This window comes from Conger conger, chromosome 11, assembly GCF_963514075.1.
Source record: "Conger conger chromosome 11, fConCon1.1, whole genome shotgun sequence".
Taxonomy (NCBI): domain Eukaryota; kingdom Metazoa; phylum Chordata; class Actinopteri; order Anguilliformes; family Congridae; genus Conger; species Conger conger.
Genome location: NC_083770.1, coordinates 12,662,044 through 12,690,019, shown reverse-complemented (window position 1 = coordinate 12,690,019; position 27,976 = coordinate 12,662,044). Strand labels below are relative to the sequence as shown.

The following is a 27,976-nucleotide window of genomic DNA, read 5'->3' as shown; positions in this document are numbered from 1 at the left end:
GTATTCAATATGTTTTTGCGTTAGACATATTATATTTACACCTTAAACTGTTAACTGCGTGAACTATGCATTATATCCACTATCCTATCAACCATCGGAAGATGGATAAATTGGACTACACCATGCGTTTCACTGCGAGGCAACCGCTGCACGTTAACGCAATGCAATTCCACAGGAATAACGTGCCGCATTCATTTCACTGACAAGGCAAAACAAAGGTGGAAACACTTACCAGGTATTGCTAGGTTGGTGAGCGGGATGCTGTGGATGTTCTCTGGTAAACTTGCCATCCAGTCCGCGTACCGGAGTTCATTTTTCCCTTGAGATGACGCCATCGCTCCGCTTTTCACTGTCTCTCTCGTTGTGCCGGATCGCCGTGTGTTCTGCGCTACGCTCGTTCCCCTCCACACAGCCAGACAGAGAGCGAGTTCACACCACGCGCGGGGGCCACACCCCCAGAACGACGCGCACCCACGCTACATGTATTTTATTCATATATATATATATATATATATATATATATATATATATATATATATATATATAGTCTATAGTATATATATAAAAATATTATATATATTATGTGTGTGTGTAACCTATAGTCCTTGGGTTTTACATGAGTCAGCATTGTTTCACTGTCAGTGTCAAACACAAAAATGTTTACGTTGACAGTGGGGAAAAACACGGTTTTAATAAACCCCTTTTGTGGTGGCCTTGTTGTGTCAACCGTGACACAAGAGTTCATGATGCTTTTTATGTGGAATGGAATTAGTTTTGCAAAAAAAGAGACTCGTCTTCAGGAAAGAAGAAGGCTATCTTTCTCTGCTGCATAGACGTCCACGTTTCTTTCCTCCGTGAAAATTGCCCCGCCTCCGCTCCACTTCCATTCCCCGACCGCTACTGGCGCTGTCCACGCCGATGGTTCTGAAATATTTGTAGGTTTCTTCACCACGAACTAATCGTCCGTTGGGAGCATCGCTCGCGCCTGCGAGACGTGCCGTTATATTTTCTGAGATCCTCGAGCACTACTCACTGTCACTACTCTTAAACTGTAAAGCGCTTTGGATAAAAAGCGCAATATAAATGCAGTCAATTTAGCATTTAGAGCCCGCAGGCATATTCCTTGAGATTCGAACTATTAGCATTCTGTTTTAGGCTGTGCTTCGCCAGTTTGCCCGTCTCGTCCGTGACTGACATCGTGTATGGTAGACCGAAGCAAAGATCAAACAGTATTCTGGTACACTGATGCTCAAGTGGGACATTGGGGTTAAGTTTTATATCTATCTGAATAGATTACAACTCTAAATGTAGAATAATATTATTCATGACAGGCATATTCCATCCACAATTACTTTCCTTTCTACATGCAGAATTAGCAAAGTCACAAAAGTCTGTCTACATGTTAAAGGTAGCTATAGCAGGCAATGTATTTTTATGTTTGTCATGACTTGAGAATGGAAACATGCCCATTTGTGTGTGCTGAGTTTACCTGCACACTAAACTCAGTCTAAGGTTGGACTAGTTACACCTACAGCAGCAAACACCTTTACCACACAGAGTGGACTTGTGTCTGCCCCATAAGCAAGGCGCCGTCCCAGCACTGTGGGAGAAAGGTGCTAATGCTACTAGGGGCACAAAACCAAACACACACACACACACACATGCACACACATAGACACACAGACACACACACACACACACACACACACACATAGACACACACACACACACACACACACACACACACATAGACACACACACACACACACACAGACGTATACATGCAGCTGGCCCATGAATAACACAGTTCAATAGTGCTTGTGCCCAATGGGAGAGCTCTCTATGGGACACCATCACTAGAGGCTCCCCTGTAGCACACACGGTTTATAACCTGTATGTTGAAAATGTGCCTTCTCAGCTCACTTCTCGCCAGAAACGGGTACTTATACTTCAGTCACCACTGTTAAAAGGGAGCAATTTGGGCTTTCTGTCGAATAAGGCTCTAGCCTTGTGACCGTACGGTCGGGTGGGTGGGCCCAAAGACAAGTCTAGAATCTGAATAATTTCTGCTTACAAATGGAGCTGTCCATCAAGTTTCACAGACCCTCACCTTCACATACACTCACCGAGCACTTTATTAGGAACATGTTTACCTTATTACCCCTCCTTATTCATCCATCCATCCATTATCTGAACCCGCTTATCCTGAACAGGGTCGCAGGGGGGCTGGAGCCTATCCCAGCATACATTGGGCGAAAGGCAGGAATACACCCTGGACAGGTCGCCAGTCCATCGCAGGGCCTCCTTATTCATGCGATTATCTAATCAGCCAATTGTGTAGCAGCAGTGCAATGCATACAATCATGTAGATGTGGGGCAGGAGCTTCACATGAACCATCAGAATGCAGGAAAACTGTGATGAGTATCTCAGAAACTGCTGATCTCCTGCGATTTTCACGCACACTAGTCTCTAGAGTTTGCAAAGAATGGTGCAAAAAATAATATATTTTTTAATCCAGTGAGCAGCAGTTCTGCCGACAGAAACGCCTTGTTAATAAGAGGTCAGAGGAGAATGGCCAGACTGATCAAAGCTGACAGGAAGGTGACGGTAACAATAACCACACATTACAACAGTGGTGTGCAGAAGAGCATCTCGGAACACACAACGCATCATAACTCTAAGTGGATAGGCCCTCAGCTGTAGAAATCTAATAAATACCTAATAAAGTGCTCAGAGTGTAAATATTCAGTGTGCAGAACATTTCAAAATGTCCATAGAAAAGGTCTAAATTGAAATACTTAATGAAACATTGTCCCTGTTTCTAGCATGTTCGTGAGAAATGTCTTGAGCAGTCGCCCAGCCGTTCTCCTGCAGTGCAGCGGCGGTGTCGGAGCTTGCGCGGGTTGTACGAGACCGCGCATTATCTCTTCTGCCCGAGGCCGCGCGGCGTGTGTGCGCTGACAGTTTGCTGCCTCCCCGCGTTCCCATTCTGGCAGATCCACGGGTCTTGTCTTGGCTACTGCTATGCCGAAGCCCGAGGCCACCTTGTGTGATCGTAGACATCAATCAAGAGCCTAACCGAAATGACAGCTGATTGGCTCCGGGCGCGTAAAAGCATAAAACAAAATGGGCGAAGCACCGGGTGTCTCCAAACGCACGCAAGCAAGTAAAGAGATGCATGTTTTAAAAGTGTAACACCAGTCTTGATGACTGAACGACAGATAAGAATACTGTAAGGGATTTATGCATTATAATCCCGCGACAAAATTATTAGAATCCGAGTGTACGCCCAAGGGCAATACGTTATCGCTCTATTGAAGCATACGAGGAGATAAAAGCACGAATGATGTGGAACGCAAACGGAACTTACCATTGCATTCAGCAGAAGTCCTTCAAGCTTTGAGAGGCTTTAACGGGTTGTTCCAAGATGTGGACACGCGCACGAGTGATATGCGTTGCTATGCGAAATCTCAGACTGTCACTGAGCAACAGAAGTTAAACAGAATCCAATTCACCTCCTATTGCAGAACCGACTGGGCGCAGATCGATGCAATCAATTCCTATAGTTACCAGGTGACCGCATAAAGAAGCATTTGCGATTCTGAAGAGCTATGCATGACAGTATGCACTAGCTGCTTTGAAATCACTTTTCTCGTTGTTTGACGCGAACAAAATTTTCAGGAAAAAATCATACATGACTCTGGGAATAGGATATTCTTGTACTCAATATCTCATTTGACATTTTATCTAAAAGTTCCGATAAAAATGGCAACAGAGTGATATTTAAGAATCAAACATATTTATTATATTTACAAAGGCAGAACAGAACAAATAGAACATTGTAAGGCTTTCAAGTGTTACCACCCACGGATTGTGCGGGTGTGTGCAATACCTTTAACAAGAACACACACACTCTCCATTTCAAACAAAAAGGTATAATAAAAACTAAATTAAAACCCAATAAGTGTTGGGCTTGAAATGCCACAGACAGGCTTTCATTTCAGTGTAACACATTGAAGCAGGCAGGGTCTATTCCTGATATTATTTTGCTACAGAGTACTTGATAAATATCTTACCCCACGGGCATGATCAACCTTCTAGATGCCCTCGCTGTCTCGTTGGGTCTGTGTAATGAGAATGCTATTTCAGATGCCTCACTCATTTCTGACACTTGCCCTCACCCACGTACAGTCCGTTCAAATGCTTTCCATTTCTTCATTTTTTTGTTTTGGTAATGACCGAGAACTCCTTGCCATTTCAAATAAAATCAAAAATTAAAAAATAAATTAAACGTTTGTTGATTCCTCAATTTTTAAATTTGCTGCATTGGTCTTAGGTTTGGAGATACCTGTTTGAGAGAAGAATATGGAGGAAAGAAAGAATAATCAGTATTATTGCCCAGACAACACACGATGCAGCAGTTCAATTTCACACTACAAAACATTCTTTCTCTTGAAACAGGTCCATAATGTATTCTTATGAATAATTATTATAATGCATGAAGTAGTACAAGTACACCAGTCACAAAATGGAAAGGGGTATAATGAGCCGGCCTGGTTCAGCTCTACAGTGGGAAAGGGCTATAATGAGCCAGCCTGATTCAGCTCTACAGTGGGAAAGGGGTATAATGAGCCAGCCTGGTTCAGCTCTACAGTGGGAAAGGGCTATAATGAGCCAGCCTGGTTCAGCTCTACAGTGGGAAAGGGCTATAATGAGCCAGCCTGGTTCAGCTCTACAGTGGAAAAGGGGTATAATGAGCCAGCCTGGTTCAGCTCTACAGTGGGAAAGGGGTAACTCACCTCAAAATCGGTACCAGTGCATTGCTTGATGTCATCTGGTGTCAGCCCCTCCCACACCTCGGTCAGGGTGAGGCCTCTGCCCTGGTCGACGTCGAAGACGGCCTGCGGGGGGGGGGGGGGGAGAAGCGCATCAATCAAACAGTTCCCCCGTGCGAGGGAGCACAGGAACCAGGAACCTTCGGGTTCCAACCCCGCCATGATTCCACCTCGTTTGCACAGCTGACATATTTCTTCTGTTCGCTCATGTGTCTTATCTGAAGACGGCTTTGAACACCAAAACACATTTTAAATATACCGTTACAACATCATTACCAAAATATTTATTTAAATATGTATTATTATTATTATCATCATCGCCTAGAGAAGAGCCCAGGAAATAAACTCAGTGTTTAATTCATTTGAAGCGCTAGTGCTATACAGGCTCCCTTGAGCTGCAAGTAGTTTAAATAAATAAAATAAAATCAGGTTCAGCAGTAACGCCGAGCCGGGCTGCTAATTAAAATGGCCGTGGAGAGGCAAGGCGCAGACGGTGTCTCCAGGAAGGGACTGAAGCCACGGGAAAGCAGGCCCGGCTGAGTGCGACCGAGCCTTTCCCCCGGTTGCGCTAGCCTAGCGCCGTTAGCATTCCTCATCTTTCGGCGAGCAGCCTGCCACGCCCTTGAAGCGCACCGCCCTGACCACAGCTGGGGCCCAAACGAGTAGTACTCCAAACACATCCGCTTATCTTCACTTCACGCACCTCTACGCAGGACAAAGCTGAGGACAAATATAGCAGCCTACGCAGTCGAAGCTGAGAGTCGTGATTTTTGTTATCTGAAAACGGTGTCCTCTTTTTACCCAAACCGTTCCCAAAATAACTGTGGGCATTAGTTTGGAGCTGGAGTTGTATTTTGGAGGTGGGTGGGATGGATTTCTCCCCCCGCCCGTCGTCAGGAGAGGCCGCTGGCGGCCGCTGGCTCATCAGGGCCCCCCGAGCGACGGGCTGAATGGCTAACTCTGCCGGGGGGGCCGGGGTCCGAGAGGTGAGGAGTGTTTAACCCAGCAACCGCTGCCGTATCATGTCCCCCTGCCCCTGTCCGCACCCCCACCCCTCCCCCGAGGCCCTGAGAGCCGAGTCTAACTCCGGGGGCTTCGCTCGCTGCTCCGACCCCCTCAGAAACTAATCTGGCCTCAATGAGAGCATTACTGTAGGAGCCAAGGCCGGAGCGCCAACCCACACCGACAGCAGCCTTTCTGTCGGGAACACACAAGCGCTAAACAGCCCGTTCTGAGCCCCTGCCGTCCTCCCCGGAGCTGCAGATCAGCGAGCAGAGAGATATTGAGCAGAAACTCACGCTCTGCATCTAAACATGTTCCGGAGTCAGAGGCTATTGAGCATGCAAAATGCCAAATATGGTCGTGTGACCAGCAGCAAGGATGGGCCTGCTGGACCAACGGGAAACTAATCCCTTCTTCGAGCCTGTGTCTGATTGGCTAGTCTCCTGCATTCCCAACTGTAGTTAAGGCTCCATATGTTGTCACCACAAATGAGATAAGTTCCTAGTTAGCCCAGTTAAATAAAAGTCAAATTAAAAAAAGGCAATTAAAAGGAAGAAATATTGCCACATAAACTTCCTTCCACCTGCCCTGTATGATCTCTAAATAAAAAGTGTGTTATCTGAACGCCTTGAGTAGATATTCTTGCCCAGGGCAGCACACCCAACCTTATTTCACATTTAGCGTTTTTCATGTGCGCTTTTGTGAATGGAATTGATTTGATTACTGGTGTGAGACGGCCGTTTCTTTTGTGCTCATTTTGAGGGAGGAAGTGTGTGTGATGAGCTGGGAATTTTCCTTTTGTTCACGATTGTGATGATGGAGTTTTGTTTCTGCATTCTACTTTTCATTCTTTAAAACGCCTTTTCAATGCGATTGCGAGGTTCCGGTTGTTTTGTTTTGAAATTGTTTGAATTGTAAGAATGGTATTTTATACAAAAAAAACTTGCAACCAACTTCCAAGTTTCATGTTGCATATTTGCACGGTTAGACATTCACAGAAGCAGATTTGCCTCACTCTAAGGGGCAGTTCAGGGCAAGAGAGACATTTCTGCATGTCCTGCCATCAGTGCTGAAGTTCCTCCATTTTGGGATTGGAAGGGCCACTTCACCGCATGACTGTGGTCTGGACACAATCGCCGATATGTCCTGAACTATGACTCCCTTAAAGTTCAGGACATTCGTTTCTTTCCCTTCATCAACAATTTGGTGAGTTAATGTCAGTAATCACTCAACCGAACACTGAACAAATGAACACTTGTATTTGTTTATTTGGTGGCCACACTGGGGGGGGGGGTAGCAACAGTGAACCAGAGCACAACTCCAAAGCACAATCTCAAAATATGACTTCCCAAAAAAATGGGGAAAATTCTTTCAATGCTATTTTTAATGCTCCATTTCCCTCGTCTCCCCTAAATGAAAGTGATGATTAAGATCTGCTTTGCTGGGATTTAAAAAGAAACATCTCTTTCTGAAAGGGATTATGGTTTGCTTTAGTGATTAATGGAGAGCGCTGCGGATGGCACGCAGTCGGACTCTATCAGCCGCAGAAGTTGTTTAATGCGAAGAGCGCAGCTTTCTTTCAAACGTTACCCTGCTGCTGAAATGCGCCTTCATTCACATTCGTACAGCCAATTGTGAATGCGAGCCCCATCTGAGAAGGGAAGGGGATTTTTTAATATATTTTTTTAAGACAAATTGGAAATGATAACTAGATTTTACCGAGCGGGGGCGGGGGAGAGGGCGGAGGATTACTGGAGGTGGGGGTGGAACATCGCTAATGCCATTTCCAATTTCACATTTGATCGGGAGAGAAAGAGAGGGAGAGAGAGAGGAGAGTATATTCTTTGCAAACGCGACTGCGACTGAGGTTCCCTCGCGATTCCTCCAGTCGCTTCTCTCCTTTCACGTCCCGTTGGCTGCGCCTGGGCCTGAGCATCGCCGCGGCCGGACTCCTACGCGCTGAATTATGCGCTTTTAAAAACCGCCCATGCCGCGCAAGACAAAAAGCAGGACGATAAAGACGAGCCGTAAGTCTATTAGCCCGCCTAGCGTCAGCGCCTCAGCGCGCACCGTGCCCACCGAGACCGAACGCAGATTAACGGTAAATAAATACACTGATCTGAAGTTAGGCAAGACGGCCCGCAAATTAACGACCGCTTTCCCCATCCGCCTCCGCACCCCTGCTCAAATTCGATTTGAACAGAAAGAAGGAAATAATGGAATAATGGAACAGGGCGTTTTAATGACTCTTTCCTGTTACGCGTGGCCTTGCAGCTTTCACTCAGCCGAGGCTGAAGTCTTAAGTACGTTTCTGAACAACAGGAACCCTGAATGAGCCAAAGTCGCTGCGCTCCCAAACATCGACTGTGCCATTCCGGAACCCGCTACATACAGTAAGCTGCAATCCCACAAGCTCACCACCAGGGGGCCGAAACCTCTCCTTCTTCATATATATCTATTTTGCACATATTATTATATTTTTCCCTTACTATTACTTTTATCAAAGTGCAACGTTGTGGAGCCGGATCCTAAGATTTTTACTCTTTTTGGTTTCAGTACTCATCAAGTACTCTTTTTGTATTTGATGGATGAAACAATAAACGTCTCGAGTCTCGAGCCTTTCATCTTGAAGACGTGACTACTGGTTAAATGGCATTATGGGAAATGTAGTGCAGCAATCGCACCGCCTCTCAGGTCATCAGGAGGAGAGTGTGGGCAGTGCAGTAATTTCACCCTATTTAAGTCACTGGGCCATGGGTAAGGGCGCAATATTTTATTCTTTATTTCCTACTATGACACTGACATTAACCTTTCGGAGCGGGTGTGCGAGACAATATCGTCACTCCACACATCCCCAGGTTGTCAGGAAGGCAGCTCTCCGTGCAGATGTGCATGCATTAAAATTCATCACAAAGCTTAAACCTTTCATTATTCGCCATTTGTCTGGCAGATGCTGGTAGTCAGGATGACTTACAGAGATCATATGGCCCAGTGCCAGAGCTCGTTCTGCAGCTAATGCTAGATTAGGTCTGAGTTCTCAGCTGTGGATCGGGTCTCGCTCACACGCTGGGCGTGATTATCTCCTGCCTCCGCAGGTGTGCCACGGGTCCTTCAGCGTGTTTATCTCCTGCCTCCGCAGGTGTGCCACGGGTCCTTCAGCGTGTTTATCTCCTGCCTCCGCAGGTGTGCCACGGGTCCTTCAGCGTGTTTATCTCCTGCCTCCGCAGGTGTGCCACGGGTCCTTCAGCGTGATTATCTCCTGCCTCCGCAGGTGTGCCACGGGTCCTTCAGCGTGTTTATCTCCTGCCTCATGGGTCCTTCAGCGTAATTATCTCCTGCCTCCGCAGGCGTGCCACGGGTCCTTCAGCGTGTTTATCTCCTGCCTCCGCAGGCGTGCCACGGGTCCTTCAGCGTGATCATCTCCTGCCTCCGCAGGCGTGCCACGGGTCCTTCAGCGTGATTATCTCCTGCCTCCGCAGGCGTGCCACGGGTCCTTCAGCGTGATTATCTCCTGCCTCCGCAGGCGTGCCACGGGTCCTATAGCGTGTTTATCTCCTGCCTTCCGCAGGCGTGCCACGGGTCCTTCAGCGCAAGAAGAACCTCATTATGCCACAGTCTCTCAGGCGAGGCGGGAGCCTGACGCCCGCTTTCTGCTCCCGGATAAAAATAAGGGAGGGAGGGAGAGAGAGAGAGGGGGGGGGGGAGTGGGAGAGAGAGAGACTGAGAGGGACTGAGAGACTGAGAGAGCGGGAGAAAGAGGGAGGGAGAGAGAAATAGAGAGAGGCTGAGAGAGAGATGGAGAAAGAGGGAGAGAGAGAGGGAGAGAGAAAGAGGGAGAGAGTGAGAGAGGGAGAGAGAAAGAGGGAGAGTGAGAGGGACAGAGGGAGAGCGGGATAGAGAGGAGAGAGGGAGGGAGAGAGAGAGGGACAGAGGGAGAGCGGGATAGAGAGGAGAGAGGGAGGAGAGAGGGAGGGAGAGAGAGAGGGAGAGAGAAAGAGGGAGAGAGAGGGAGGGAGAGTGAGAGGGACAGAGGGAGAGCGGGATAGAGAGGAGAGAGGGAGGGAGAGAGAGAGGGAGAGGGAAAGCGGGAGAGAGGAGAGAGAGGGAGGGAGAATAAGAGGGAGAGGGAAAGAGAAAGAGGGAGAGCGAGAGAGAGACAGAGGGAGAGATAGTCATGCATGAAGGGACAGCTATCAGCCCAGCTCTCGACAAATGAGCCCATGTCTGCGGCTCCCACCACGCGGAAACCATCACGAGCCGCGAAGGCGCCGAGCCCCCGCGCGCGTCCCGCACACGTGCCAATCAGAGCCCGGTTCCGCCCACCCCCAAAGCCCTTCAGCCCAGCCTCTCAACCAATCCAATTACGAACTGCTCTTTTTCCGCCATTTTGTCTCGCTTTGTTTAGTGCTAATATATTACAAGCACGAGCGGCACGTTGATGAACTGTGAAATAATGTTGCCGCCGCTCCAGCGTGACTCGCCGGATGTTTTCGGGCAGACGGCGGAGAGGGAAAGGTCAGTTTGTGGTAATGATATTCGGGCGCACTCGGGAGAGCGGAGCGCAGCTTTTCTCTCTCCGCACCGCCCGGGGGAGAGGGGTCTGCGCGCGGGTTTAGCGGTCGCTACATCTGCTCCTGGATAATTAGGTTTGATTGAGATGCGCACCGAACGCTGGTGTCGGTTTGACGTCACCGGAGGGCTGTCTGCTTCCACGACAGAGATGTGGGGAGTGGCAGTCTTACCCACAGGTGAAAAAGCCCCGTTATCAAGTTTATATGTTTACAAATGTAAATCTCTATTAGACCCTTAGCAACAAATAAGTGATGCCTCTGAGAAATGACAATAGGAAGACATGGGTCTTAACGCGAAAAACCTGGGAAAAACGAAAACATAAATAAAATCTTCAGAGAGATGGATACCGAATTGACAAACATGCCAACGTGCGAGAATACGTGGATATGATTTATCGACAGCCTCCACAAAAATCCATATCAAGCTCCGAGCACAAATGTACAATTAAGGAGCGGCAGGTAGGCTCCGGATTTAGGAAATGTCACCGCCCGCTTCGCCACACCGCCTGGAGAAAGAGGCGTGTATTTCCCTCACATTTCTCTACAAATGACTTCTGAGTTTTCCGTCCCGAAGAGGCGGTTATTCTTTCAACAGTTGTTACTTTATGATTCTCATCTCTGCCGCAGACGGCTCTCCTCTGCCCCTCGCATTTAAACTCAAATCGTTTTCTGTACTTTCTTAGTAGTTTCTGTAGTTTCTCTTTTTCTGGAGGCTGGGAGCGATAAGGAGGGATGGCGCGACCGTTTTGCGATAATCGCGGGGCCACGGGTTCGAAGGCTGCCAGAACCGCCGATACGATACGGTCGAGAGAAGGCACACCGCGACGCCCCCTATCGCCTCGAAAACAACCTTAAATATAAATCCTGCCATTTTACAGGATGTACGTTTTCACCCCCACTGGGTAGGCTACAGCACATTTGCTTATCTCACCCGCCTTGGTACACATTAGCAGGCCTTAACAATGAGAGTAAGTCACAAGATGTTCCAAGTGCTCAGCTTTCTATCCAGCATCTGGTTAGCCGTTTTTTTTGTTAAAAATACAAGCTAAAAAGCAGACTCGCAAAAGCTCTTCACTTCGGGGAAAAAAATGGTTTTTTATATAAAGACCAAGCACTCGACGAGACTTTACACCAGCTCCGTCCATGAAACTCCACCAAGCTAATGCACATTCAGTGGGGAAAAAAAACTGAAATCTCTGCATTAGCCTCCTTTTAGAAGGGAAATGGCAGTGCGGCTCCGCGGTGGGTGGGCAGTCGGACCGGAGAACGGAGAGCTACGGGCGGGAAAAGCACCGCACCGGCAGAACTCCCGCTAACCATTTTCACGCGAGGAGTGAGGAGGGACAGGGGGCAGCAACTCACGGCATGAACGGTAACGACCAGGCCGACGGCCAGGCAAGGACTCCCAGAGCACAGAGAGGAGGCAGGGGAGAGGGGGGGGCTTCATAAGTGTTGACAGCCCAGATTCACTGACTCACTGTCCGAAGCGTGTTGGGGAATCTGTCTTCGGAACGGGTAGAGCCCAGCCGGGCGAAACCGCCAGCAGAATCGCTATAGCAACCGCGGGCGAGGGCAGGGAGCTCGCTCACCCTCGGATTCTCTCCACCAACCCCGCCCCCCCTTTCCCCAAAGTAGCGAGAACTAATCCGGCTAATCGGAACGAACCGTTCCACTCCTAACCGGCCGGAAAACGCTCTTCAGTGTAACCGATGCCGAATCGTCTCTGGACAACCCCGATTAGTTCAACAGAGGGGCTTTCGCAGTGAGCACGGGTTCCTCGAACGTGGGTCTGAGGAGGACTGACTCAAGATGAATCCAGTGAGACAGGAGAGTTACCGCGCGTGTTTTATCGCTCTCATATTGGCGGAAACGTGAGCAGCGGGTCCCTCACGTGTGCTGTAATGGAACAAGTCTGTGCGCGGCGATATTATCCTTTAATAGCAGACTTACCGTCTGTGGCAGGCCGTATTATCTTTTCATAAGCTTTTTCGGTTGTTTTCCACCGGGCTTCCAAGTCCAACAGATTCTGCGAACAGATCTCTTACGGCGGGAGTTATTTTACTCTCCTCCCCTGGTGTTCTATGTGTGAGCCAGGATTAAAACACTCCATCTTTAGATTCTTCAGAGCCGCGCTAATCACCACCCGACACCATTTCTCCCAACTGCTTCTCAAACGGGAGCTGCACTGACGGCTGCGTTTCGGTTCTGAGAGCACTGAACCGGGGATCGGGAAGAGTCAGCAAAATTATCCAGCCAATTAGCAAAGAGCAGAGTGGGGGGGGGTGACGAAAAACTTGCACGGCTAGAAGTTGCCGCTGTTATGACCTCATTACTAAATTGGTGGGAAAGGAACTCCGAGGGGGGTGAAATTATGATTTCATTGCACTAATGACCACGGGACGGGACCCCTTGTAATATAATGAAATTAAATTATAAAACAGATTGTATGTAATGTTTAGTCATTTTAAGTTATTTTAGTGGTGTTGCATGTGCTTTTTTGGAGTGTAGTTTTTACTGCTGCAAAGCACTTGAAATCTGGTCTGTAGTTTGAAAAGTGTTATACAAATAAAGTTATTATTACTATTAAGTTATTAAGCTACAGTGGGGACTAGCAGCCTGACACGGCGGAACGCCATGCAACCGAAGCAAGAATGCCGTTAAAATATGTCTGCACCAGGCATTTGTTTTGGAAAATGAAATCAGACGCCGGGCCCACGGAGAGAAGCAGCAATTAAATTATGGTCAAAACAAACCCGATCTTTGCTCCCAGGCCGCCCCCCTCCTCCTCCCCGCCCCGCGGTGTCGGGACACTTGATCAACCCCCTCTCTTCCTGCCGGAGAGGGGGATATGGGAGATTTACTTTACAGGTCGAGCGCCAGAGCCGTAAAGAAGGGCGGGCGAGGAGTCCGTAAACACACACACGCTCCCGGGGCCTGCAGAGGCTGCGGGTGTCTGTAGTTTGTGTGGTTTCAGCCGACGGACAGACGCGGGCTCCTGAGTGAAGGTGTGGGGGTGGGGGGGGGGCTGGGTGGTAGCGTAGCCGGGTGTCGTCAAACGCGGGGAAATAGCCGAACGGCGTTCTGAACGAAACGAGACGCCTCATACTTCCATGTTTTACCAGGTGAGAATACGGCAACTGCTATCTCGACAAAAAGAAATAGCTCGCGGTCAAAAGTAAATGACATGCTGGTGAGTCAGAGCTCATTCGACCGAGGCAGAGAGGGGGTAGTTTGGGGTGGGGGTGGGGGTGGGATACCTTCTCGGTGATGATGCGGTCCACACACTGCTTCCCGGTGAGCGGCAGGTTGCACTTCTCCAGGATCTTGTGTTTGCCTCCCTGGAAGCACAGGGTCAAAGGTCATCTCATGCTCTGCTGCGTCATGGCAACAAAACAAAAAAAACGTATTAAAGCACAAATTACAGTGAGTACAGCTTCACCTCCCTGCCCCGGAAAAGAGTGGGGCGATTGTGTTCTGCTGTCAATCAATTCAATTCAATTTTATTTGTCCAACGCCTTTTATAACACAAGATTGTCACAAAGCAGCTTTACTAAGAACCCAGGCCTGAGACCCCCCCGAGGGCAACAGTGGCAAGGAAAAACACCCTGACTAACAGGAAGAAACCTTCAGCAGAACCAAGCTCAGAGGGGGAGCCCATCTGCTTCCGGCCGGCAATGGCCAAACAGTGAGTTTAACAGCAATGTTATATATAATATTTAATTTATTCATTGAATTTATTTATATAAAAAAGTAAACAAACAATAATTATGCTGATAACAAATATAGACGATTAACCAGGAAGGTTCGGTTCAATGACCATTGCCCTCGAATCAACACTATGATTGGTTGAAATCTGGAAACACGATTTCAAACCCATTAATGACCTCTCGCTCCATTTTCACACAGGCTGATGCACAAGCGTATCGGAGACGGTGTTGACAGGAAACCAGATTAGATCCAACAAGATTACATCCAAAACTGCTCTGCATTTTATTTTATCTGCTAAACCACAGAGAGGTCAAGGGCTTGGCTGCATTCGTGCTGCTGGAAATGTTCTGCGCCAATTAGAGTTTGTTCAACGGTGCCAACCACAGCGCCCCCCTCCCAGGAGTTCAGCGGGGCCTGCAGAGTTTGGGTCAGAGGGCCAGGCCCCCAAACACGGGGCCAGACTGGACCGGGGCCACAGGTCAGAGAGGAGACCGGGGGGGAGCCATTCCACACCTGCTGCACCATCTGCTACTGGAGAGCAGGGGAAACGACTGTGTGTGTGTGTGTGTGTGTGTGTGGTGTGTATGGTGTGTGTGGTGTGTGTGTGTGTGTGTGTGTGTGTGTGTGTGTGTGTGTGTGTGTGTGGTGTGTGTGTGCATGCGTATGTAGGATGTGTGTGCATTTGTGCGCGCGTAAGTATGGTGTGTGCGTCTACTATGTTGATAGTTTATTTTCATCACTTAACAAAATGCATGAACAGAAGAAGTGAATGAACAGAAGAAATATCTAAATCAAATCAATATTTGGTTTGACAACCCTTTGCCTTCAAAACAGCATCAATTCTTCTAGGTATACCTGCACACAGTTTTTGAAGGAACTCAGCAGGTAGGTTGTTCCAAACATCTTGGAGAACTAGCCATAGTTCTGCTATGGATTTAGGCAACCTCAAATGCTTCTGTCTCTTCATGTAATCCCAGACAGACTCGATGACGTTGAGATCAGGGTTCTGTGGGGGCCGTAACATCACTTCCAGGACTCCTTGTTCTTCTTTACACTGAATATAGTTCTTAATGACATTGGCTGTATGTTTGGGGTCGTTGTCCTGCTGCAGAATTAATTTGGGGCCAACCAGATGCCTCCCTGATGGTCTTGCATGAAGGATAAGTATCTGCCTGTACTTCTCAGCATTGAGGAGACCATTAATTCTGACTAAATCCCCAACCCCATTTGCAGAAATGCAGCCCCAATATGCAAGGAACCTCCACCATGTTTCACTGGTGCCTGCAGACACTCATTCTTATACCGCTCTCCAGCCCTTTGGTGAATAAACTGCCTTCTGCTTCAGCCAAATATTTCATTTTTGACTCATCAGTCCAGAGAAGCTGCTGCTATTTTTCTGCACCCCAGTTCCTGTGTTTTCATGCACAGTTGAGTCACTTGGCCTTGTTTCCACGTCGGAGGTATGGCTTTTTGGCCACATTTCTTCCATGAAGACCACTTCTGACCAGATTTCTCCGCACAGTAGATGGGTGTACCTGGGTCCCACTGGTTTCTACCAATTCTGAGCTCATGGCACTGCTGGACATCGTCCGATTGCGAAGGGAAGTAAGCATGATGTGTCTTTCATCTGCTGCACTAAGTTTCCTTGGCCAACCACTGCGTCCACGGTCCTCAACGCTGCCCGTTTCTTTGTGCTTCTTCAACAGAGCTTGGAAACCCCTGTCTGCCTTGACATTTCTTTAGCTCCTGTTTGGTATAATTGGTTAATCACACACCTGACAATATGCCTACAGAATCCCTCACTTTGCGTAAGTGTACCTAGAAGAATTGATGCTGGTATGAAGGCAAAGGGTGGTCACACCAAATATTGATTTGATTTAGATTTTTCTTCTGTTAACTCACTTTGCATTTTGTGAATTGATAAAAATAAAGTATTAACATTTCTATTTTTATTATTCTCACTTATTCGCATTTTTTTCACACCTGCCTAAAACTTTTGCACAGTACTGTATGTGAACATGTTGGCATGTTGCAGACCAAATATGCATCCAAAAAAAAACTTCTTTATACAGCTGGCAAACACTCATTCCTGCTTAACCTTGGATTTTCAAAGACATATGTTGCTAATCTAAAATGTGCAGGATGAAAGCTTAGGTATACATTGGGGAAAACAGGTTTCTTCTCAGATTTGTCCTCAATTGGCAGGACATTTACTGCCATGTAAAGAAGGGCTGAAGCACGTTGCTAATTCAACCCCCTGTCCCCCCAGGACAGGCAGAGGTGGGGAGAGAGGGGGAGTGTGTGCGCAATCTGGCCACCTGCTCTTCCCCTCTCGCAGGTAGCAGCCGGCATCACCTGGCCGTGAAAGCACGTTTCCTTCCGCCGCCGCGCCCTGTTCCTCACCCGTGATTCCGGCTCCGGGGGGATTTATGCGGCGTTCCGGCCCTTAGACGGCGGCCGCCGCGCTCTTCCCGGGCGACTCCGCACAAATATCCCCCGGGGGAGATGACAGAGCGCCGCCGGCCGGCGTCAGAGGGGAGAGGCGCGCGGGCGGACTCCGCTGACTCGGCAAATTGAGAACGCCGCCGTCGCCTTAGTCCCGCCGGCTTTGCGCCTCAGCCAATCAAAGCCAGCGTTTGGTTTTGGGTTTTTTTTGTTTTTTTTGTCTTTCTCACCTTAAGTTTAATTGGTAAAGACTTCGTGAGGCCAGCTTCACAGACACAGATTCAGCTCAGTCCTGGGCAAAATTGAGATGTGTGTGGAGAATCTGCATTCAGAATTGAATGCCATCTCAGACTAGGCTTAATGTGTATCTGTGAAACTGGCCCCATGTGTTTTATTTCATAAATCCTACCTGCTTTATTATCCATCACATATACTGGGCTTGATGTAACTAAATAAGCAGTGCACTATTTACTAACTTTACAATAAAGAGTGTACTTCTAAACCCTGAGTTTGTTATGTTCTCCCACAATGGAAAACCCAGTTATAGTCATTGGCCCGTCTCACAGCTGCAAGGCCCACTGGCTAACTCAGGAGGAAAACGCAGAGAACTGCACACTCTGCACTCCATATCCTTGCGTCCGTATGACTGCTAACAAGAACGAATGGAACCAAGTCGGTGGCCGCAGCTCTGTGGTCAGGTAGAGACGATGAGCGGTTAGCCACGGCTAGCGCTCCAGGCAGCGCAGAGGGACATCGCTGAATGTCACCTCACATGAAGCTTCAGGATATCAGCGGCCGTGTCACCACACAACTGCACAATGGACTAGTACAGGGGCCCGAACATCAAGGAGTCAAATGTCACGTGAACGTATGAATGTATGATGTGTACAAGTATGACATAGACAGCCGTGTCAACAGCCCATCACATTCAGGCCCTGAGCGTACTCGCTTATCAAGTGTGGCTTAGAATCCATTTGTGACTTATACACAATGCATTTATACAGCTGGGCCTTTTACCGAAGAGATTGAGGTGCTTTGCCCAACAGCAGGGTCCCAGCTGTGAACTCAACCTACAGAGTTAACAAGACCGTTCCCAGGTCTGCACTTCTGATGTGTAAAGGCTGTGAAGTAATAGAACGATATGATTATGATTGACAGCTCAGTCAACCTACCTTGGCAGAATGCTCCATGGTAACCACCACCTTCGTCCCAGCGCTGGCAACAAGGTCCATGGCCCCTCCCATACCTTTGACCATTTTACCCTGTAAGAGACACACAGAAACACACACACACACACACCATAAGCACAGGCACAGAGAATGATTTCTTGTGCAGACAACACCAGACATTCAGCTCTGTATATGTGCTTTGTAAGGACTGGACTGAAAACCTACAGGATGGTAGATCTCCAGGGACAAAACCACACCTCATTCAACAGCTAGAGCAGGGCAGCCCAACCCTGTTCCTGGATATCTACCTTCCTGTAGGCTTTCACTCCAACCCAAATAAAGCACAGCTCATTCAACAGCTAGAGATCTTGTTGAGCTGCTATTTAGTTGAATCAGATGTGGTAAATCAGGGTTGAAATGAAAATCTACAGTAAATCTATAGGAACAGGGCTGAGTGGCACTGGTTAGAAGAAAGAGTCCAATCCGTGTTACGCGGTGGTCATGGCAATGAATGGAGGTCAGTGGTGATCATTGTGAAGTCACAAAAGTGGGGTCATCAGTTGGCTCATTAAGGAAGTCTGGCTAGATCTCCAAGATAGAAGCAGCGGTTTTGATCCCAGTCATGAATGGATGTGTTAGCATTTAGCCTCAGAAGTGCAGCACGACGTGAAGACTGGCGTGAACGGAGAGAATATCTGTGCTGATCTGTGATATTTGTTTACCCTTCCTGGGCATGTTTATCCATTTAAAGCAGCACTGCAGCTTTCACCACAGAAATATTTAGAGCACTTTACAGAAGACTGGAGCAGTGTGACCACACACACACACACACACACACAAACACACAGACTCACTCTCTCTCAAACACACACACTCTTTCTCACACACACAAACACACACACACACAAACTCACTCTCTCTCAAACACACAAACACACACACAAACAAACACACACAAAAGCAGTGAGAACAATGAGAAACTGCCATATATAAATACAAATTCTGAGCGATAAGACAGTCCTGTACAAACTCTCACATGACTGAAGTCAGGCACAGAGAGATGGTTGGTTGGCATTTATATAGCGCCTTTTTCCAAAGCGCTGTACAATTGATGCTTCTCCATTCACCCATTCATACACATACTCACACACCAACGCCGATTGGCTGCCATGCAAGGCACCGACCAGCTGGTCAGGAGCATTTGGTGGTTAGGTGTCTTGCTCAGGGACACTTCGACACAGCCCGGACGGGGGATCGAACAGGCAACCCTCTGACTGCCAGATGACTGCTCTTACTGCCTGAGCCATGTCGCCCCACTGAGCTGAACAGCCCAGTGCCCTCCTTTCCTGGACATCCCATGATCCCATGCAGTAACACAGTTCATCTACACTGCACTGTGCTGCTTCATCGACACTGCACTGCGCTGCTTCACCTGCACTGCACTGTGCTCTCTGCTTCATCTACACTGCACTGTCTCTCTGCTTCATCTACACTGCACTGTGACAGCACTGTCTCTGCTTCATCTACACTGCACTGTGACAGCACTGTCTCTGCTTCATCTACACTGCACTGTGACAGCACTGTCTCTCTGCTTCATCTACACTGCACTGTGACAGCACTGTCTCTCTGCTTCATCTACACTGCACTGTGACAGCACTGTCTCTCTGCCTGAAGGTGTGCTGGTGAGGCTGACACTGAAGAGGCGTTAAAGCGCCAGGATTTAGCGCTCAGCTACACCCCCCCAGAGAGAGGGCGGTGTAGATGAACAGAATGGGGCTATGGGAGGAGGGGGTGTGGGTGTAGAAACAGTGGGGTATTGAAAAAGCAGGAGGCGTGGGAGTAGGATTGGGTGATTAGGAGGTATTAGGAGGGAAAGGCAGAATGGCTACTGAAGCCATTCGAGTTTCTGTTTGTGTGTGTGTGTGTGTGTGTGTGTGTGTGTGTGCGCGTGTGTGCGTGCATAAGTGTGTGCATGCGCGTGTGTGTGTTGTGTGTGTGCGTGTGCGCATGTGTGTGCGTGCATGTGTGTGTGTGAGTGTGAGTGTGTGTGTGTGGGTCTGTGTGTGTGTGTGTGAGTGAGTGAGTGCGTGAGTGTGTGTCCGTGCATGTGTGTGCGGTTATGGTTGGGTCTACTTACATGTACGTGCGACCGTGTGTACCTGCGCGCCTTGGCTACACTGAATGCCTCTCGTTTCATATTAATTTAGCCATAGTAATACATAAATCCAGAGACCACTCAATACTACTCACTATGATCACCCTTTGCTCACGCTCTTGATTAAAGTGCTATTGAAATGCATTAAAAAAGCAATTAAAAAAGGCACGAGCACACACGTTCACACACACTCCTGTAGAGATTATGCATATGAGTTTGGCTCAGAATTAGGGTCGTGGTTAAAGTCAGCACTACAGGGAGTGAAAACCAGAAGGAGAATAATCGCGTCAACAGCCCTTCCATGTAAATTCAGATTACGTAGCACTAATTACATAGTAATTACAAGGATATGTAGGCAAATTAGAATAACACCAGGCCTCTTGTGGCTATAAAAAAAAAAAAAAAGATTTCAGATATAAACATGCACACATCTGTGTAGAACATCCGTGTAGCAAGGAAGGTCCTCTCCATTCCTGGATTTCACATCATTACTCTATTTCATCCACAGGGGAGCCGCCATTTTGTGTAGGGCTAACTAGCTAATTGAGCCAGAGGTAACAGAGGGAAAGGACAACCTGCGTGCCCACTAGCCCTAAGCAGGGTTGCCAGATGCCCGGTCTGCAATTCGTAATTACACGGCAAAAAAACCCCCAAAAAATCACTTTCATCTTATGTATTGACAATGAGGGAAGACATTTTTGTTCACTTGCCACACAAATCGGATTTCAAGATTTTCAAGAATGAGAAACTTTTCAAGCAAACATTAAAACTTAAAACACTATTTTCTACTAGTGATTAAAAAATGTTTTCATAGATTGTCTGAAGAGTCAACTTGCCCGGTTTTTACAAATACTAAATCTGGCAACCATAGCCCTAAGGTGTGTCCAAGAGAAATGCTGTGGATATGGATACTCGGTCCAGGAAAGAAACCACTAAAAACTTCTGTTACCAACCGGGAACCACCTGCAGTTAAGAAGCGGAGGAGGCAGAAAGAAGAGTCGAGTATCTGGCAAGTCTGTAATTTCTGGTATAGCCCACAGCTATGTCCTGGACTCACATCAACCCCGCTCCCATAATGCAACAGGGCTGTAAATAAACTGTTCATTTCGAGAGTCCCCCATCGCCTCTCCACAGGATGGCTGGATTCCTCCGAAGGTCCATCTCAGCGTCTACTCTAAAACTACTCTGATTGTGTTCACACCAGAGATACACGCTGGTCTACGCTGAACTCAGGTGAACTGAGAGAGAAATGGGGAGAGGCGGTTACCGAAAACGCAGCTTTGGTCTTCCAGGTACATACTTAAATTATTATGTTGTATGGACTTCCAACAAATTATGTAAATTAGCTCTTTTGCATACTTTATTCAAGATGGCAGAAATTCCAAATTGGAACATTTTTGTAGCAATCTATAATCTGAACCAAGTAAGATATTGTTATAATTCTTTCAGATTCTAAATAAGTTTTTCTAGAAATTAAGAAAAATGATGCAATTTCAGGATCTAACAATCTGATTTATGATGCTGTACTCTCCCCTAAACCTTATAACAAGAAAACAATTGTCTGAAAAAGGTTTGCAAACTTTGACTATGCACTGAGAAAAATGGTCCTGTAATATCGTCTGCGTAATCATTCAAAAGTTGAATAGTTGAGGGATGATTTGCAGCTGTAAACAGAAAAATAGAAATCAGACTGCAAAATCATTTTTTTCAGTGGAACAGAATCTCAGTGCAAGCAGCCCAAGAAACCAGGTGAGGTGAGTTAACAGTGTAATGAACCGATTTAATCGATCAGTTAAGTGTCGAGTACCAACAGAAACCAGCAGAACCTGCAGCTCTAGCACCAGGAATGAAGATGACTGGGTTAGGGGCTTCCTTATATCCCTCAATAGCTCTACAATCTCCTCCCGTTCTCAAGTCCACGTGGATCACGTGACCTCTCAGGGCCCCGCCCCCGTTCTCACTCCACACAGGAAGGAGGAAGCAGATGAGACCAAACTCACGAAGCAGGCCAGAGGAGGATGGAGGGGCCCCAGTCGCCACGGAACAACGGCCTCGCTTTTCACACCCCTTTATCAGCTGCCTCACGACCACCCAGTTGGAGCAGAACTTATGGCGCTGGTCAGAACAGGCCCGGTGGCGTTACGGACTGTACTGGCTTGCAGCACGGGGGCAGATGGGAGACTGTAATGGCCTCCCTCCTTCTCGGCTAAATTGAGCCATGAGAGACGGCGGTACATAAATAATTGTGTGCAAAGCGTCGACATGATTTCAAGATTTAAAGGTATACACCAACATTTTGGGAAATATACTTAAGACTTACACAGACTTAAGACGAGAAGGTTGATTTTATTTTAATTGTTGCGCATAACGTGTTAGCTTAGCATAAAGACTTGAAGCCTATAGGAATCAGTAGCCTACCTCCTTTCAAGTGAAGAAATACATTACACACATGTAGCTGTAAGGTGTAAGGTATATTCCTTCACTTTGAGGAAGGTAGGCAACTGACTCCTATAGGCTTCAAGTCTTTATGCTAAGCTAAAACATTATGCTAACATGGAATCCGAGCCATTGTATGCACAAAAATGAAAATGAGTGAGTGAGTGTGTGTGTGTGTGTGAGTGTGAGTGTGTGTGTGTGTGTGTGTGTGTGTGTGTGTGTGTGTTTGGGTTTGAATACAAAGTCAGTAGGAAGCTCAGCACTCTTGAGTGCTGCCCCTGGATGGGCCGGCCTCTCATTGGCTGGTTTCTAATTCAATGCCGCTGGTTTGGGAGGGAGACAGAAATCGCCTAGTGTACATTTTTGGCCTCTCGCTGAGACAGCACTGTTGCTAGGAGACTGCAGCATGGATCACCTGTGGCTAGAACCACCAAAGGCTTTTATGAGACTAATGACTTTATGCCGTTATACTTCTCTTCACCTTATGAGGGAGAGAGAGAGAGAGACAGAGATGGAGGGAAGGAGGGAGGGACAGAGGTAGAAAGGGAGGGAGAGAGGATAGAGTGAAATGGAGAATGATGAGGGACAGAGGAAGTTAGAAAATGAGAGAGAGCATAAGAAATAGCACGAGAGAGCACGAGGGAGAGAGAGACAGAGCACGAGAGAGAGAGAGAGGGAGAGAGAGAGAGAGAGAGAGGGAGAGAGAGAGAGATAGGGAGAGAGCGAGAGATATGAAACCCCGGAGCAGTGCGATCAAGAAGTTGCAAGATTTGAATTTTGCGGGCGAGAATGGCGGTTTACCCCCCTAAGCAGGAGGCTAAGTCCCCTGACTGCACGTGTGCAAACAGGCAAAGCCTCGCGGTCTCAGCAGTGCATGCCGCACCCAGATAACAACCTGCACACCACCGAATAATGCCCCCGTTCACATTTGCATAATCTAGGTGAAGGGCTGTTTGCAAAGCGCGTGACATACATACTCTAATGTCCCCAATCCATTAGCTGATGTGGCTGCATTCCCCTGCAACGTTTATTCCCTCCACCTGCCTCCCCCACCCCCCATTTCAAGTCAACGTTAGCCTTTAGCCGCATGGTACATCACTACGGTCGCCAGAATGGCCATTATCCCCCAATTGTGGGGGATTTAAAAAACAGAATCCATGAGATATGTCTTCAAAGCAATTGTCATGTGAGAATCAGTGGTAGATGGGAGCATTAAAAGGAAGCATGGGGAACAGTCGTGAAAATCAGTGAGTGAGTCAGCTGCACATGGGGAGAGGATTTTGAGAAATATGATGGGGGGGGGTATTCAACATTTTCTGGCAGTGAAGTAAGTCACACTTGAGCGAGCAGCTCGGAGGGTGGAGAAACGTTATCACGGGTGTGACCAAACTTTTGGGGGTGTAGAAAGCACCCCCTGATTGGTTGAAGCATGTCCAATCTTTTTTGGAATACAAACAAGATGAGAGGCAGCTGAAAGGGCAGATGAAACTCCTCTCTCGTTCGTTCGGAAATACGACAGACGGACATTCCAAATTGGGAGGAAAGAACGGGGAAGGAACCTTCTGGAAGAAGGGGGGAAAAACGACCATAGCAATCATTTCGATTCACAAATCACCCCCTACTGCAACACCCGCCGTGGTCTCCTGAAACCGAGACCTCAGGAAACACGGCGAACACTCGAAGCTCGTTCCGTTTTTTGACCGCACACCAATAAAAGCAATTTGGGGCTTCAAACGATCATCTAACGGCTGTTTTCCTCTGCCGGTAATCACCGCCATATCGCCCGGCGTGGCCTCAGGTGTCTTTAATGGAAAATAAATTAAAATAGGAGTCTAAATCCGCTCATCCTGACCGGGGCATATCTTCCTCCCGTTTGATGGCGAATTGCAGAGGCGGGAATGAGAATACCTTCAATGCATTTTTCTAACGGCGTTCCCCCTATTAGGCAACGATATTTATAAAACGATGAACTGCAGACAGAAACAATACACTACTTCCACTTAAGTGACTGTTTAAATAAAATAATTTATAAAGCTACTAACAGCACCATGGTACTCTTCATAGAACAAGTCATGACAGTGCTTTCCAACTCACAGTGATTTTCTAAACAATTCTGTACGGTACACAAGTTCGTTTTTTAATATGAAAATTGGAGCCCAATGCTGGGTTTGGCATATCCGATTCCCACCCCAATTTGGAATGACCAATCGCCTGCAACCGCCATTTTCCATTTCCAAAATGGTTCACCAATAATAATGTTCCAAGATTGATTTGTCTACATACAATTTTCAATATAAGGACACAGTATTATCTTGGTGATACATTCTGTATTAGCATTGTGTTACAGACTGTATTAGCTTTCTGTTGTATCGTGCTTTAGCTTTGCGCTACACTCAGTATTAGCACTTTGCGCTACACTCAGTATTAGCACTTTGCGCTACACTCAGTATTAGCACTTTGCGCTACACTCAGTATTAGCACTTTGCGCTACACTCAGTATTAGCACCTTGCGCTACACTCAGTATTAGCACCTTGCGCTACACTCAGTATTAGCACCTTGCGCTACACTCAGTATTAGCACCTTGCGCTACACTCAGTATTAGCACTTTGCGCTACACTCAGTATTAGCACTTTGCGCTACACTCAGTATTAGCACTTTGAGCTACACTCAGTATTAGCACTTTGCGCTACACTCAGTATTAGCACTTTGCGCTACACTCAGTATTAGCACTTTGCGCTACACTCAGTATTAGCACTTTGCCATATGCTGTACAGCTCTGTCACTGAGGCACTCAACTTGTCAGCCTGTTCAGACAGAGCCTCAGCTCTTAAGTGTCTGAAATCACTCAAAAAGAAAAAGAAAACTGAAAGAATTATATTAAAAGGGACAGATTCCTGGAGAAGGGCAGCTCAGAAGACAGCACTTTAGTTTCGGAGAGTTTCCATGACAACAAATCAATGCCCCCCCAACCCCACCGCCCCCATCAACAAAATGAAGCAGTTACCATTCCATGTAAAGTTGTTCTCATTTCCTTCATATGTGAGATTTAATTAAATTAGAAATAATCTTTGCAAGGCACAGAAAGGAAGAGAAAATATTTGAATTTTAACTCATTTATTTCCCGTTGTGTAATACGGTCTACATCTCTGAGCAAATCTAATAACATCGAAATGTCCTCATTCCCTGCTCATCTGGTCTATGCGCTGCTCCCTAGCCTTGAAAAAGGACTTTGTGACTGGAAAGTTAGGAAGATCTGGGCTGTGCGGGGGGGGGGGGGGGGAGAGAGCTAAAAGTTTTGTTCCTGGATAAAAAAAGAAAGAATGAATACGTGTCAGGAAGACTCATTCTAGGCAAGTTCCCCCAGCTAAATTTAGGCTGTAAGCAGTCACAGTTAGCTAGATGGCAGACTGTTGTTTGACACCATCTTAATTTAAAAAATCGAATTCCTCCCAAGGAACGATCAGACAAGCTTTGTAAAAAAAGGAACATGAAGAAGACTGCTGTCAATCAGTCACGGATCAGTAGCACCTGGATAAGTCACCTTCTAAAGTTTTAATTGCAAACATTTAACAAAAATCATGTCGATGAGACTATAACATCTTCCCTGTAAGAACGAATGGAAAGAATAGTTTAACATCATTTGCCATTACGTTCCGTATGTATGTTCAAAATGGCCAGCAGCTATACAATACCCTGTATCGCTAGCTCAGCCTTTTTCAAAGTGCCTTTCAGGGGATGTCAAGAATGGAAAAGTAGTGATAAATCAGTTTCAATTCATATTGGAGCATTAGTAAGCACAACTGATTTCAACTCGTAATGGAAAATGTGTAAGCTCACACGGCAAATATTCAACTTTTCAACTCACAACACAGTCCTCAGAGTGTTCAACCTCTATCCATCAGCATGTAAATATAATATGTTAGGTTAAATCCTCCAAAACGTACCCATCCAGACTAGCGAGGTGATGGTACATTTCACAACAGAATGCAAGATTAATGAAGAAAAACTAGGGAGGAAAACAAACTAAAATTAAATTGCCTGCCCCTTCTACTGAACTAGTTTTGATTGAATGATTCTGTGATATACACTCAGTGAGCAATTTATTAGGTAGACCTGTACACCAGCTTGTTAATACAAATATTTAAACCAGCCAATCACGTGGTAGCACTAGTCATTGTCAGTGATATAGTGAGAATCTAAACCTAAATATCCACATTTTAAACATGAATGAAACATTTCACATGATGAAATGTTCATCTATTATTGACATATTATTCAATGAAGATTCACAACCAATTCATAGTGTGAGCAGTTTATCATCAGTTAAAACGTATAAGGTTAAGGTGACATAATGCATATGTCATTTTTTGGGGGGAAATTATTTACAGGGGTGCCCTGGGCTTAAAAAGATTGGGAGGCACTGCACCAGCTCCCGACAGGCACCTGCTACAGCGTACCTGCGCAGAAGGGCGTGCAAGTCAAACCGGACGAGAGCACTCGCCAAATAATACATAAAAAATGAATAATAAATATTTTTAACATCAGCGGAACAGAAAGAAAACCGGGGTGACCCGAAATGACCCTCGCTTCAGCAGAACCACTCTCCCGGCCCGGCACCGGCTTCAAGTCCCCTCTGCCTGATGAGCACTTTGAACCTGCCGGGAAGGGCGTCCTGGGGGAAATTGATTTGAAGTGGGCTCTGATTGGCTCAGATTCCAACCAGGTTCTTAACAAGGGTTGCCGGGGTTAAGGGTGCTCAGAGGCAATGACACAGCTCAGGGGTGGGGGAGTATGTAATAGGCCGATAGGCATTTTGTGTGTGTGTGTGTGTGTGTGTGTGTGTGTGTTGTATGCCTGCACGTGCGCGCGCATGTGTGTGTGTGTGCTGGCTTTGAAGTGAACTTGTCAACAACAGCTTTGCTCGATCCTACATTCGTCTCAAAGGCAAATGAGCAACAACCCCTCGACGGGCAGCACTTACACAGCTGGAGATGTTTTCCATTAATAATGCAGTTTTCATTCCCATTTTATTTATTTTTCTTTCAATTTGAACAAGCCACTCATATTCACACGACCGTCTCAGCGGTTCCAGGTCTTTGCCAGTACGGAAAAAAACGATTTACAAACAAAACCCAAGCACATTTCTCAGCCGAACTGCACGGTCACTCCGCATTCTATGAGCCGAGCTGCGCAGTTTACCTATAATAATGCGCAGTGTCAAGTGTGTTGACAAAAAAGGGGAGCTTCACTGAGACTGTACTTAACTTTACACCCCCCTCTTCAGCTAAAAAAACCCAAAATATTGTAATAGAGAATACCTGAATATTAAAACAGTAATATATATTCACAGGCTGACAGCTTTCCCCCTTTAAGCTCTCAAAATGGCACCTTATCCAAAAAAAGATCTGAAATGGGGTGTCTTATCCCGGTGAATGCTGCACCCTGGCTTATGACTGCATAAACCTTAGACTACTGCTATATTACTCAGCCTTCTCCATGGCAGTTTAGAGAGAAAGACAGAGAGGGGGGGAGGATGGAGAGAGAGAGAGTGTCTCTGAGGAATTATCTATAACTCTTCCGCAATCCATCAAACATGAAATAATGTTCTTTTCACTCCCCCCGCCGCTCCTCCTCCTCAGTAAAACGATTAGCA

At 46.9% G+C, this 27,976-nt stretch overlaps 2 protein-coding genes across 2 annotated transcripts in view; both read right to left on the bottom strand.

Annotated features, from left to right (window-relative positions):
* Positions 1 to 362, bottom strand: part of plcxd3 (phosphatidylinositol-specific phospholipase C, X domain containing 3) — a 28,129-nt gene extending 27,767 nt beyond the window's left edge. Inside the window, exon 1 of the mRNA XM_061261737.1 lies at positions 233 to 362. Within this exon, the coding sequence (XP_061117721.1) occupies positions 233 to 335 (103 nt within the window). The 5' untranslated portion in view covers positions 336 to 362. The remainder of the gene's footprint in view (positions 1 to 232) is intronic.
* A 3,416-nt stretch (positions 363 to 3,778) lies between these two features.
* oxct1a (3-oxoacid CoA transferase 1a) overlaps positions 3,779 to 27,976 on the bottom strand; it is a 64,747-nt gene continuing 40,549 nt past the window's right edge. The window contains exons 14-17 of the mRNA XM_061260372.1: positions 17,735 to 17,824; positions 13,667 to 13,747; positions 4,801 to 4,902; positions 3,779 to 4,349 (exon numbers count right to left, since the gene is read on the bottom strand). Of these exons, the coding sequence (XP_061116356.1) occupies positions 4,314 to 4,349; positions 4,801 to 4,902; positions 13,667 to 13,747; positions 17,735 to 17,824 (309 nt within the window). The 3' untranslated portion in view covers positions 3,779 to 4,313. The remainder of the gene's footprint in view (positions 4,350 to 4,800; positions 4,903 to 13,666; positions 13,748 to 17,734; positions 17,825 to 27,976) is intronic.